General features: G+C 38.1%; 1 protein-coding gene across 3 annotated transcripts in view; it reads right to left on the bottom strand.

Annotated features, from left to right (window-relative positions):
- SMAP1 (small ArfGAP 1) overlaps positions 1-15,329 on the bottom strand; it is a 93,332-nt gene that overhangs the window by 61,553 nt on the left and 16,450 nt on the right. For 2 of the 3 annotated variants that reach the window (XM_068937495.1, XM_068937496.1), the window contains exons 2-3: positions 7,417-7,550; positions 2,606-2,691 (exon numbers count right to left, since the gene is read on the bottom strand). In XM_068937495.1, coding sequence (XP_068793596.1) covers positions 2,606-2,691; positions 7,417-7,550 — 220 coding nt within the window. The remainder of the gene's footprint in view (positions 1-2,605; positions 2,692-7,416; positions 7,551-15,329) is intronic. The other variant, XM_068937498.1, reaches the window with a different exon arrangement.

Below are 15,329 nucleotides of genomic sequence, written 5' to 3'. Positions count from 1 at the left end.
GAAAATTACTGGATTTAGAGTTGATTGTCGTAAGATATTTTAGAACAACTTCCTCTTTCTTCAAAGGTGAAGTCTTAGCTATTTGCCAAAATTAACATTTCAAATGGAACACTTACTTTGTCAAGTGTTTCAGTTTTGGTTGTTCAGATTTTGGTGTTACGTATTTTAGCCGTCATCCTGCAGAAATCTTACCCTACTTTGAGCAGTTTCCCAGAATGCTTAGTGCGTAGGAGGTTTGACTTCACATGGGATGTTTCAGACAATTAGAAAGTTTTAACTGGAAAATCATTCACATGGAATCATAAGTATTTAAATTTGATAAGGTTTAATTTTCAGGAAGCTATTACACAGCGGTAGTAACTTATGTGTTTTGAAACCTATCCACTGTATTCAAGTTGACACTTTTCAACAAGCACGAATTTTTGGACCATCTCTAAATTTTTACAGATAAATAATCTACCATGCTCTTGTTACTAAAGGAATTTAAAACAAGCTCAATAGATGTCAAAGCTGTTTTCAGAGGCAAGTAAAATGAAGACATAAGAAAACCACACAGTGATTTAACCTACTCTTGGAACAAAACTTTAAAACAGAAAGCTAACGTTGACCTTCAAGGTCAACGGGACCTTCAAGATAATCCTCAAAGTCAGCTTCTAGGCCAGAAGATCTTGCCAGGTACAACAGAAGAATGAGAAATGCCAGAAAGGTCAGTCTTGTGATTAAAAAGTAGAAGTGAGACTGGGGACCTTTGAAAGGAGATTGCTGACAAACCCCACACGGGAATTCCTCCTGTGCCTCTATTCTGCTACCTAGAAAGTAGAAATGTCTGTATCATCATGCTATAGGAAGTTAAATATGAATACAGAACACTATACACAACAACGATCATTATATAACAAGGTGTTTTCATAGCTCATCCAAAAGGATATTCAGAGTACTGAAAATATTCACAATCAGAATAGCTTGCAGATACAACGATGATTTTGTACTGATACAAACAAAGGTCAAGTGAATAGGAAAAGGCAAAGGAGCCTGTATCACAGCAGCTTGTCACCTACAGTCGGTAGCTAAGTAGCTGCCAAAGTTGAAGGAGAATTGAGAATTAAAGCAGAAACGGCTGGTGTCCTGTCATCTGGCGCTATCTTTAATAAGAGAACACATGCAATTAAATATACTGAGTGTATGAAGTTAGCATTTAGAAACAGAAAACTGTTCAAGAGACTATATAATTATCTGAAGGTATACAGTGTAAACAAAAGAATTATTTTGAAAATCTAAAATAAGCCTGAAGTGGCAGAAGTGTTGATTACCTCAGTCGTTTATGAGATCTGCAGTGCAATAGAGATAATGAGATTTTTGGTCTTATCTGACAACAAAAGCTTAAAGCAAAGCCTTATTGCTTCTCCTGCAATAGTAACAGTAAATTCAAGTTAACTGCAGTAAGTACAAAATATGCAACTTCAAGATCAACTTCCAAAAAAGTTTTAGTCTTATGACTGCAATAAAGTTCTATAATATTAAAGTTTAAATGTTACAGCACTATCCAGTTCCAGTTATTCTTGCTCTTATGCATAGCTATCTTTAATTCAAAGCGACCAGAATAGCAGGAAACATAACTGTTTGGTTCAAGTGCCTTTAATAATGAACAGCCTGACCCTTCAAAAGATCTTCCGCATGTAACATATCAAGCATAATATCTAATAAACAAGTGAACCATGATCACTTTTGGATACAAAAGGAGAAAATTCAGATCCAATTATGACTATGTCAGTTTATTTGCCTCCATAGGCTATATCTTCTTTAAGCTAAGAGAAGCAAGAGTCGCTTAACCGTAAGTGTTAAGGTCCAGTAGAATACATGAACCAAACCTTACCCGTGGAGTACAATCACTGAATCAGGAGCTAATACAAATCTAAATTAATGCAATTATGTATGATCCGAAGGACTCAGTACATATGAAAGAGGTAATTCCTGAGGAAAGCCCTTGATCAGTGGTAGACAGCTTTTCCTCCAACCCTCCCCTTCTAGGTACACAGTAATAACCACACTCCAAAACAAATGATAGCTATCAGAGAGCTTTAGTTTATTTAAATATTTCCATGCTAACCATTCATGCTCACACAGTTCACAGAATACATACACTTCAATCCCAGAAACTACAGAACACTTAAAATCAAGAGGCAGAAATCCCTACTTCAGTCAAGTAAGGTCCAAATGCCAATTTTACTTTACCATTCAACTCATTATTTCCTGAGCAAATGCTTCTAACTTCAGCTGGCAGTTATTCAAGATAAAGACAGAATATTCAAGAGCTCTCTGGTATCACTCTAAATTCCTACACATATGGAACTTATGAAATCACCTCTTTCAACAGTAAAAATAAATGAGGCTTGCAAAATCTCTTTATAAAGTATATTTGTTATAACTCAAGTCATTTACAATTTTTCTGAACCATTTCCAACTTCTACTGCTATTTCCCAGGACTTATATATCAATGAAATGGTTAATAGTATGATTTGCCAAATCTAACAGTCTTTTGAAACAGTCATAACATTTAAATTGCATTAGAGTCATTTAAACATGAAAACTGCAACAAAAAGGATACTGATCTGTTTGAGGTCTTCGAAAGTTCTCCGGTAGATTAGCCTCATAGAGTAATCTTGCCTTGGTATTTCCCATTTCCTGCATGCACTAAGGAAAGGCAGTAGAAAACAATTAGCTCATGACCATCAATACCGTAAAACCTAAAGTTATCAGAATGCTAGAAGTGTGCTTAAATGACACTGCAGGTTTTGAAGAATTTGGATGCTCCAGAACTATAGCATTTAAGAGTTTCCACTTCTCAAACTAATTCAGTACGTTAGCATGTGTGCTACAATTGATGATTTCTTCCCAAAGTTTCATATTAATATACCGTACCTCATGTTCTATCAGTTCAAGTAGAGTACCTAGATTATTAAGAAGGTATAAAAAAATATCATGTTAGATATTTGAGAGTAGACTGAGGTTACTTCATGAAATTGAGCAGATTGTGGGTGAAACAAAACAAAACCAACTCTTATATCTACAGAGGACATGCTCTCCTTAGAGTGAGTCAGAGGGGCTAGAGAATACATTCATTATCATTTCACTTCCTCAATACAGAATCATATTTGAGTGATTCAAGGGAAAGGAGGGCAAAATAAAAGAAGTATCAGTTACTCTTAAATACACCTCCCCAAAACCACAACAATCTTTCTTTGAAAAGACCCTTGCACATACAGGGAAACTACATGAAGTTACCCTCCTGGACAGTTAAAATTGCCCTCAATCATTTGACAGCCACATTAGATCTGTGTGCTTCGGGAGCGTTTGATGAAGCTGTTAATAGCACATCAGCAGTCGGGTAGCAGATGCTTGGACGGGAAGAGCCGCATAGGGAGTTCTGCAATGGCGCTAAGCTTTGCTAGAACGTGGTGACCAATCTGGGGAGTGACACAACAAATCTTCAGGTTCATACTGGCTCGTTAGGTAAGACCTTGCATGGAAATAGCACAACTCTAACATCACCTAATAGGGATGGCTGTGCAACCTCTCCAAGAGGACTACAATCTGCAGAGATTTAAAATAAAGAAGAGTCATTTGAATATCAGGGGTTACGGAGAACATATTCAATCACAGAAGCACAAGACGTCAGGAGCAATAGAAAAGCTGGTCTCCCAGCCCCAGGTTTCACTCTAGATTAACACACTCTGACAGGATACATAAGGCGCAAACCATACACGCCAAAACAACCCCTATGTTTCTGGTCAATAATCACAGTCGCAAAGAACTTCACAATACAGAGAAGAGGGAGAAGTAACAATTCAGGAGCTCAGATGGAGAATTCACAAGCATCCTAAGCACCAGATTCAAATCTGATGGCAAACTGAGCAAACAGGCTAATATATCAAAATTAACTTCTTCAAGAACCTTTAGAATAAGAAATTAATTCACCATCCTGCAACTGGATAAGCCTCCAAGTATGGTCAAATCAATCAAAATTGCAACTGAAGGATGCAGGGATTTCCTAAATGGACGGATTTGAAGTACTCGGCGGAGAGAGAGAATGGCAAGCACATTTAATTACGCCTTGCAATAGCAGGCAGGCATCTTCTCAAAAGACATGTCTAGAGGAGAGAAGAGGACAGCACATTCACTGCAAAATGAAGCATCTCAAAGGCTCAGCATAGCTCTGTCCTGAGACTGCATCTGCCCCAAGCCTACTGACCCTCTGGATTCCACACTGACAAAACAAATGCTGGACACAGCTACCAAGGTCGGACTGGAGCACTTAAAAGTTCCAGTAACATTCTCTGAAGAGAATCTGAAAAAGCAGAAAAATAGCAGGGAGAGAGGCACATAGGGTACACGGATTCCAAACTCAGCTTGTTCTCATATTGTAGGTCTTCCTGTTAAACATTTCAATCCATTTCATGCAGTCCCCACTACTCAGAAGTCCACCAAGGCACACAATTTGCTTCCCACTTGCATTCTAGTCGCTCACATCTGCTCACATAATGCATCTCAGCACTGACCCGCATCCAGAGCTTCAAGAATTTCAAAGACAGCAGAAAGGACCAGGTTCCTACCTGCTTCTTCATAGTAGTGAAGAATTCTGCCACTTGCAATTCTCAAAACATGAGAAGGAAAAACGTGTACATGTTCTGACCACCGGTATGCTCAAGCATACTGATGCCAAAGAACCGTTCCACTCCTGAAGCAGCCATCTAAACAGCATCCCTAAGTTACGAAGAATGACTGTCTGCCATGAACATCTTCACTCCTCCCTGACAAAGATGACACGTAGTCTTGTCAACGTCCCCTCTAACAAGGCCAAGACAGGACCCCTGTTCGTAACTCTGACTGAGAAAGGCAGGGCAACTGTTAAATGAAGCCACAGTTGAGTTTAGAACAACATAAGGCATAAAGAAACATCATGGCCATGTGCCATGCTGCCATACACCTTAGAATGGCTCCTCAGACCAAGAGCAGCGGGAATAAGATGACTTTTAGGTATTACAGAAAGAAAATTAAAAAGATCCCTATGCAGTATTGATGCTGAAAACAGCAGCGTGAAGGAAGCAGAGCAAATAGCTGTCATTGTATTTAGGACCTGAGCTAGTGGAGGAACAAATCTCCAGCACATCCAAAATCACAGAATAACTGATGTCAAAAGGAGGCAGCAGAAAGTAAGGAGCAGGCTTCAGGCATGGAAAAGTCACCAGCTGGCACACCAAGAGAAGGTATGCAAAAGTCAGACAAATGCGTGAACTCTTCCGTACTTTCCTCTACTGAACAGGAAGAGGCCTAGAACATGTTTTCCAGAGATACCACACAGAAAGCTTTCACGGTCTCTGTTGCACAGTCCCTCGTTACAGTAGAGATATAACACATTAAGAAACTATTTATTGTAAAACACTTAAGCTGGGGCATTACGATAAACACGAATCCTTTCAAAGGGATTCCTGTCATTTGTTAGTAATATTAAAGAGCTGCAGCTCACACAAGCCTGCAGTGAACCGAGGGAACTTGATTCAGGATCGGCTCCTGCCCTGCTCCACTCAGGACTAGGAATTCTGTTAATTCAAATCTCCACCTCAAAGTAGCAACCATCACTTTCATCAGAAAGTTATTCTGTTATATTATAGCTCCTAACACCCCAACTGAACATGGACTTCCTCAAATAAAGCCTGCATTATCAGCAGTCTGTTTAGCCACTTCAGCCTCTTGAAGCCATAAGGGCTTGAAACTTTTCCCTGCAATATCTTACAAGAACAAATACCACTCCTCAGAATGCAAATACCTTCTCTTCTACTGAAAAAGTGCTACCGAGTTTAAATAGTCTTTGGAGGCCAAAAAGTAGCAGGAAGAGGTATGAATCCCCATAGTACACGGCTGTAACATCAGCTGCGGTCGTGCCTTAAGACAGTTCCAGACCAGAACTGACCCAAATTCTACTAGAGATTACATATATGGCTGAGCAGCAGCTCTGCAGCAGGATCTTATTAACTCAATCCCACAGGAACAGCTTTTACAGCTGCCTCACGTACACCTCAGACAGGCAGAACAATCTCCTAATTCTGAAGCCACAAGGTTTCAGAAGCTCATAGTTTAGCAGGTTTTTATAAGTTTTATGGACTTTAACATACAGAACTAGTTAAATATATCTTCAGATCAGAAGGCTTCCGATCCACCTACAACTGAAGTCTGCTGGAAGCAAGACAGTAAAATTACCACTGCGTGTTACAAAGCCTCATTTTTGTATTATTCAATAAAGCATTGGCATCCACAGATAAGATTCTTTGACCATACCGAAGTCAGCAAGCCACACCTTTTCAGTTTCCTATATGTGTTGTCTTACCAGAGTCCAACACGCCATGTCACATGTTTCTTACTGAATATTATACATGCTTTTGATATTATGCCACTGCCTAAGAGCGCATACCAAGACACCCATGACCAAAGTACTGTACACTTTAATCTTTTGTGGGAGGAAGGAGCCAGACGTTTCTACACTTCATTTTCACTATACCAGTCGTCAAATTAACTGCTTACACACACCACGCTTTTCCTGTAAACAGGCACTGGGCCATCTGATATGCTGATCACTTTCATTAGCAGGTAGCTTCTGAAACTTCTTTGTCCCTCAGTCTTGGAAATCACAGGATACATTATGCTGGATTTTGTTATCCGGCTTGCAGGACCAGAAAGGGGTATCAACTCCATATTGGTAAGACACCAGAAATACCATCTACAAATCCATTAACGTAACAGGATTTCCTCCATGTCCCAAGACTCCTCATGAAGAAAAGATCTTTCCTCATGAGGAAAAGATCTTATTCCAAATTAATCACAACATGAAAATGAAACTTCTGTTATTTTGGACTGGAGCAAGGAGACAAAGATAACACACAGCTGAGATGACAGCTTATACTATAGTCTCTGGCTCATGTAAGTTCCCCAGCACAAAACAGAGGTATAAATATACGGAGCATGAACCTGGCAAAAAATCTGCAAGTGTTACATGCCTGTGAATTCAACAAGAACACTTCAGGTGTAGCCATCTATAAATGAAATGGTAACACTGAGGTTCCAGATTTGTTAGCTCTATACACGTGCACTTAAAAATATTGCCAATAAAGATGCTACCATTTTTAAATAGTTACTCAAACTCTACATACAGTACGATTATTCAACAACTGCAATGGCCAGGTTAATTATTATGACATCGGAAAATTCAATTCAGAAGAACACCCAAAATGTAAAATGGGGAAGTTAACATCTCCAGAAGTTGATGAAATCACTTAAATTTAAAGCAATTAACCCCAAACCCAGTTTTTTTTTTGAGTCCATACACATCCATACAATTTGAAAACAAATTTTAAGATATTTTACCTGTATTTGCTCTGGTGTCCATTGGTCTAAGTTGACAGACTTGACCCTTGATATATGGACCCCAAGATTTCGATGTATTCCAGCACATCTGATGCAAATAAAAACACCAGTGTTCCAAGAGGCCCATCTTGGACCTAAAGGGAATGGAGAAATAAATTAGTTATATTTCCAAAATTCTACATATTGTTAAGTTTTTTTTTGACATAATTCTATACTGACAGCAGGAATAAGCAGTATTTGAATAAGAACTGATAGCTATTTTCCTAAGCAAGCAAGTCACTGCTAACAATCTCCATAGCCAACAATTTTATTTTTGGTTTCTACTTCTAATTGATGTCCCAAAATATTTGAGTTAACCAGATTAAGCTAGGAAGCCCAGAAAACTTTAAAGAGTTAGCTTAGTAGCAACAACAAGGTCTTACTTTTCGAATAATCCTTATGGCTATGGGTCAGAGGCAAACATCAGCAGAAACTAGTAGAAGTCACCTCTTTCTCTCCAGTTAAAAGCTTCATAAGATATATATCTGCACCTACCTTGAAATTAAATGCAGCGCAATCTTATATTAATGTAACAAATCCTTTAAGACATATGCACACACAGACATTACAACAGTAGCACACAGATTCTTAGGGAGCACTTCTATAGCAATTTGTAAAACAAACTCATTAAAATATCCAAAAATACAGATGCAACAAAACTGAATACATTTAGTTCCCTTCCTTCCTAAAACATAGTACGAATTGCCATTCACAGCCCAGTGAATTCTGCCCCACAGATTCAGGTTGCTTTGTGAGCCTTATCATTGCTTCTCAGCTGTGCTGGCATGTTGAGACACAGGCCTAGAATATGCTGGCCCTGAACTCTCCCAGAGACACTCGATGTGTGACCTGAAGTTACTGTGTGGCCTCACATTAAACATACTTCCTTACGTTGGTGCTCAGATTTGGAATAATACATCACTGTTAAAGACACTTCTCTGAAGTCTGCCTTGTTCCAAATTCTAAGGAATTAAGAGATTAAATAACTAACATCAGAAGCAGAAAGGCAGGTTGAAGAGATAAGAAATGTTTCAAGCAAATTATTTTTTCCCTGTCTGACAGATGCAGGTCTAGTTTACCAATGCAACCACAGCAGAGTACTAAAATACTGTACAAGCACTTTCCTGCAGCCTTGAAAAGAATTTTTTGCCTCTTTCTGATCCTTAACTCAGCTCCTAGGTGTAAATTTTTTTCATCTAAAGCACTGGAAAGAGACTAAGACTACACTTTTAAGTCACATTTAAAGATTTCTAGACCTGCATTTACTAGCTAACTCTTTAAAGTTAATGAGCTCTTCCAGCTTATCGTATTGCTGTTTCGAATTTCAAATAGGAATGTTATTTGAATGCTAAGAAGCAAGAGAAATCCTTCCAGTTGGACTTATTCCTTTGAACGCTATTCCAAGAAGAGCAAGAATTCAGAAGAAGGCTTTCCCTTGGCAGTGGAAGCATTGGCTATATTTTGGGTAGCCATTTTGCTTTTAATTTTCTTGCTCCTGGTCTCAAAGACTCAGAACCCCTGATGTCCACTGCTTGACTTTTAAGACCAAAACGATCGAGATGATCAGCAGTTTTAGAAATAAGCGCTACCATTGTAAAATGAGATTTCAGAGATCAAGTGCTCTAACAGTCCCTCACTAAAGGTTAACACGTTATTTCAGAAACTGCACTTCTATGTAAAAACGAATACTTGTCAGGTAAGAGCTAACAATCGAGCTGTTTGCAATGCATGTCTTAAATGGTTCAAAGGCTAGCCCCCTCTTGATCTGTCAGTCTTCCCCCCACAAAACACTACAGACTCAGCATATTTGCCCTATCCTTAATTTTTTTGCAGATCCATAGTACAGGAAGATCCCATTTTCCTATTTACGGTATTTTAAGTTTTAGTGCTCCAGGCCGGAGTTTTGCAGGCCACTTGCCTGAACACAATAAAGTTTCAGCTAAAGCAGTTACAACCCAAGAAAGAAGAATTCAACTTAAGGAAAACACATCATTAGCTTCCCACTGAAGATAAACTTCCTCAGCTTATACAATTGCTTACTGTAGCCAAAATGGTTTAAAAGCAACGTGGCAAGGGAAGGTGTGGCTTGCCCAAAAGCTTGTCCAACTTCTTCCCCATACTAAAACCCTGGGATGTGCCTTCTGAAGAGAGAAGCCAATTTCAGGCTGCAGGGACAAGGAATTTCTGTGGTATCTATGTGCTGTCCCTATTTTTCTCCTATAGGATATTTACACAGCCACTGTAAACTTTTTACCACAACAGAGCTTATTCAGCCCTGTCTGAGCTGGGCATATATTATCGCGGACAAATAAGTTCTACATTAACGAGGCAAGACCAGGATGAGGCTTGACATGATGAAAGTCTACCTTAATAAATGAGGAGGGAGACTGTTAACATTATAATTTAATATTTTAGTTTAAAACTTTTCTGTTAACAAAAGGAAAGATCATAACATCAGCAGCGAACTATCTGCTGTTCTTCTGGAAAGGACGAGTTTCTTATTTTCTCAGGAGCCTAAAGTTCATTAATTTGTGTTTATTTCTGAAATAACTTAAGGAAATTAAATATATTTAAGCAATAAAGAAGCAAATTAATCAGTAGAATAGCACTGACAAACCTGAGGTCAGACAAAAACAATGTTTACAAGTAATCTCTGTAGTTATTTCAGGTTAATGACAGTGTGCAATATTAAACACTTCAAAGGAAAAAAAATGCATTAATTCATACAAATCAATTATGGCCACAAAAAGCCAGTAGGCGAAAGAAGTTACAGAGCAACATTTTCCTGCCCGGGCAAAAACCACTCGTTGAATATGTAATAGGACAGCCTATGAATAAAGATCAGTGCTCAGCTATTATGCAAAGTGGAAGCAACTTCTGTTCGTAAGTATTTACTTCAAGCCACTTAGCTTTATCTTAGCCTGCAAACCCTCCTAGTGTCAGAACAGTTAACAGTGTAACGTGGACTGATTCAATAAGCAATTTACAGTTAGCCCAATTCTGTACGAAGTCAGAATCTTTATGTACAAAAAAGATGTATTTTGCACCTAAAGAAGTATTCACAGGTTTCTCATGCTCAGCTCTTTAAAGAGACAATAGTTCTTCTTCAGCAAAATTTAGAAGAGCAAGCTAGTTTATCTACTGTACGTATGTGGCTTCAGAAATGAAGATCAGATGTGAAAAATCTCAATGAAGACACTTTTATATTATTTAAAACACCTTTATGTCAGAAGTAAAGGTATCTTTCCTATCAAAAACTGTATTAGGCAGTACAACCAATCAGCCATTATTAAGTATTTTGGTATAAGTTTTAGCACAATAGTGATTTCATTCTTTCAAAAGTCATCTAAATATAAGCTTCTTTCTTGAAGAGTTTTCCACACTCTTCAAGTCTGCAAGCTGAGCTGCATTTCAGCAGCTTGTTGCACCACTATCAGCACAACACCGGATATAAAAAGACACTTGAAATACTTTCTTCAGCTTCTTCAGTCACTTAAGGTACGGGTAGACTAACAGTTCAGCTGTTCAAAAATATTTTCAGTCGCTTTCATCTTTTGCTAAAATAATATAAGGAAAAAGGTCATTTTCAGAGCAGGGCAAGGTCCCCTGGCTGTGCGTTCATTCTAGTCTACGCTAGTAGCCCAGCAAGGCTCTGGGACGCTGTCCTGACACACCAAGGAAACTCGCCAGCAATCTGAAGGCAAACTGCTACTTCCTACACGGAAATCTAATTGTCATTCCTCTAAACTCTTCTTGCTTTTCACTACTGTTTGTCTACTGATTAGACTTCAATTTGCTTTTCAATTCTGAACATGCAGTTAAGTAAGGTCAGCTCTGAAGGTATGTGCTACCTTCCAGAAAGCTCACTAAGACAAGACAAGAATATGTTCGGTCATTCTTGTGAACTCCTGACAACCTTACTATTTCAGGCCATGCCAAGGAAACAGTTTAAGTAGCCATTCAGATCAGTAATACTAAGGAAAAAGAAAAGATTTTTAGGCATATTTAGTGTTTCATTTGGCAGCTGTAATTCAGTTATCTTCTTAAAAAGCTGACAGTGATTAAGTTTTGATTTGAAATTAAAACAGGAAAAAGTGTGAGCTTTTTCTATAACTGCTCAAATGCACGTTTCCTTTTAGCTTCATAGCTTCACACAAATTAATCTGACTTCTTGGAGTAGGTAGGAATACTTCCCAGATAAATAAGTTATTAAAAAAAAAAGAGAGAGAGAGAGAGAGAATGGAATAGGTAAAAGGAGAGGCAAAACGAAACAGAAGTAATGGAATATGGCAGAACTGGGAGAAGCCCACAAAGGAGCAAGCATAACATTTCTGCAGATATGACCGCAAAGTAGGGGAATGATGGTGTTTGCCTCCCTTACCACAGTAATTCAGAGTTGAGTCCACTACCATCTGTTCAGATTTCTTTAACAACAGCTAATACTGAAAACCTCCACGCTTACTAAATTTCTTGCTCACTTACAGGAAGCAAAGAGAGGTTAGAATTGGGGGAAAAGAGCAAGCACATGGCCCCTCATTTTCATATTTGCTGTCAAAAGAAAGGGTGACTATTTTACACTTGAACAAGCTACTGTGGACCCTTTGAACTATATGCAAGAAGACGGACAGGAGACGATTAATTTTGAGATAAATTTTTAATGAAAAAATGAAGAAAGCTTGTCAAAGCTTTATATTTAAATAAGATTCGTATTACAGAGACAGTTAAAGTTAGTTTTGGCTTTACACTCCTGCAGCTGAGTAGCTAAGGAGTCATTACAGAAAGGAAGGAAGGAAGCCTAGTAAGTTGTATTACACATAAAGCTCTCTAGCTGCTATGCATATCAAAACAGTCTGTAGCAAACTTACCTTGAGCCAACATCTTAAAAGATGTCTTAAAAGACATCTGCGAGACTACAGTTCTGTAACTTGTCCTTACACTCAAACTTTTCCCTGCCTGCTTTCTAATTATAAAGTACAGTTACTTGAATTCATTTCCATTCAACAAATTCTGCTGTTTGTTGAGACACCTTTTTGTCAAATAACTGGCTCCATCTTGTGGAACAGTAAGTTAACTGCATGCAGACTGGCACGTTTCTTCAGCCTCATCCTGAAGGGTTGCTGCCATGTTCCTAAATACTATCACTTTTTCACCCAAAACTTATCAGAAAGTCTTGAGGTTGGCATCTATACAGGCATACACATATACTGCTTTCCCTCTGCATTACTCGCACACACAATTAATGGCACAGAAGTGTTCTGCTACTCCAGATTTTAATCAATGAGCATTTTCCAGAAACGGCTGTAATTTCTGACTTGAGATTCAGACAAAAAAAGATCATGGGCACAACTCCAGAACTCTTACACTTCACATGCTCCTTTCCTTTGCTCTGCCAGTAGCAGTCATTTCGTAATTCAATACAAGAACAGCTAAGCAACACAAAAAAGTCTCATCTCCCACGAACACCTAAAGAAGGAAAAAGATCAAGGGGGAAACACAGCAAGTCCTCCGAGTTTCTCATCCCAAAACATAAAACGCTACGGATCAACATTACAGTCAAGGTGATCTTAAGGTGCTTCAAAACACTACGATTCATTATTCTCCATTCCTGTATAACCCTGATGCTTCAAAGATCACCTCCTTCTGAATCTGCTTCTCACTAACTTCATTTGAGGTTTCATCTTTCTCCCCAAAAGAAGTAAATCCCTATCCACCACCTCCAGACTATGATTTGTAGACTTTTACACACACTGAAACCCACACTTTTAATTGCAACGTTATTCTTGCCCATTGAACCAGGTAGTCTTCAAAACGGTAGTAAGAGGCCAGGAAGAAATATTTCAGACACTATCAACTCAAAAACAGGTCTTTTGCACAGAAAACGCAAAAAGGTGTAGAAGCCAAGGCAACTATGCAAAAACCACCGTATAAAATCTTTATGCTCAAATAAAATGCTCTTCAAGGACCTTGAACTTTTAGCCTTTTGAGACTACTGATATGGGAGTATCTACCTACTTCTCGAGCAACTGAATTAATTTCTGATTAAAAAGAATAAATAGCCTGAAGCAACTTTGTGTGTCACATCTATTCCCCCACGTTAACGTTGATGTACCTCTAAAGTAGGTAAAACTTCCTTACTCTGCCTCCACAGTCTAAGACTAAGTAATCTGCAAGTACTATCTTCCTATGATCTTCAGATGTAAAAGTTTAAGAACACAGGAAAATGCTGTTCTATATAAGCAAAGGCAATGAAAGGCTGTAGCTCAAATAGACCTATAGCGGCATGAGAAATCTCTTCTAGCTGGCTTAATAAGCCTGCATTTTGATAATCAAGGTCAAAATTTAAGAATAAACTTAAAATAAAATTTGCTACATCAAAAAAAGTATGTATGGGAGGATTAGTACAGTCAAGAGTGGGGCTGTTTTAGTACAACCTGAAATAAAATTAAACTCAGCTGCATGAAGTTGCACTGAAGGCAAGGGACAATTAAAGCAACTAAACACACTGCTGCAGAGCTCTGTTAGATAACGGCTGAGAACTGCGCAGTTCAAGATTTACTTCAAGAAGAGGGGGAAGACAATGTTCACATGCATCATTTGGACACTTTAAACCAAAATTTGCTCATTAGAGAGTTTCAGCAGCAGAATTCCCACAACTTTGTCTTGCCACTTTGCATAACTATTTTTCATGAAATAGTCACCAAAAGAACCACTAAGCTAACCACATACCTCAATCCGTAACTCCGAAGCCACGTAGAAATAATCTGAATGAAACTCTTCTCCCACAGACTGTCTCACCTCGAGAACTTGACTAGAGAAAAATCCATAACAGCTAGGTCCAATTATTCTTTCAGTTCACTGATCTGTTTGCTTCAATAGCATCAATAATTGCAAAAAAAACATGCTGAAAGAGACTAAGACAGCATCCCTGTTCCAGGGGCTGCATGCAGCCTTTGCTAGAATGGGAGAGTAAGCAACACGAATGCTTCTTCAGTTATATGTTTAAGCTGCAGAATTAAGTATTCCTAACTCAGCTGGTCCACTTGATAACTACATATAGCTTAAATAAAAATAAGCAAGAATTTAGAATTAAAGTACTCATATCTTCAACTCAGAGAACATACTCAAGTTATACATCATGCCAAACATCAGAAGTTTCCTGTATAAGGGTTTTAAATTAGGAATATGAAAAAAATGTAGTTTGTAAATCAGAGTTGGATAGTTACAGATACTAGACGTACACAGGGAAAACCCAGCTTATTCTTGAGACGAATAGCCTTCTGCTTCTGTCAAACAGATATTAGAATATGAAATTTTGTATTTCTATCACAAAATGATAGGATTAGAAAGTATCTTGGCCTTACTATGAACAGCCAGTTACTAGAAATCTGAGTTCTGATTGAATAACATTGTGAGTAGATAGATTTGTTGAAAAAAAATCAAAAATAATTTTGCCAAACATTATTTGATGATACGATGCAAACGCTAAAGCAGTTGTTAACCAAAAAGTATATAACACTTCAAGTTTACTGAGGAGTTATAAATACGCCTCCCATACATACTTGATCGCTCTTCATGTAAAGCAATATTAAGACAAAAGGGAGATCAAGAATGGCTTTGGGAGTTGTTCCCCAAGATGACATTAAAGTCTACTATTAATCTTATTTCTAAGATGACAGGATGCAAGTAAAACACCTTTCTCATTAAAATACTGTTTTTTTTTTTTTTTTTAAATACAAACACCAATCTAACTCTCTCCCTCTCTTTTTTTTTTTTTTTTTTTTAAAAACAAAAACTTCCTTTAAAGTAGCCCTTCCCAAACTTTGTATTCTTGGAATACAAAGATTGGAAGTGTTGCACATTGCAGAATTCCCCCT

This window comes from Struthio camelus, chromosome 3 (genome assembly GCF_040807025.1).
Source record: "Struthio camelus isolate bStrCam1 chromosome 3, bStrCam1.hap1, whole genome shotgun sequence".
Lineage (NCBI taxonomy): Eukaryota > Metazoa > Chordata > Aves > Struthioniformes > Struthionidae > Struthio > Struthio camelus.
Note: the sequence above shows the minus strand (reverse complement) of the source record. Positions and strands in the feature narration are given on the sequence as shown.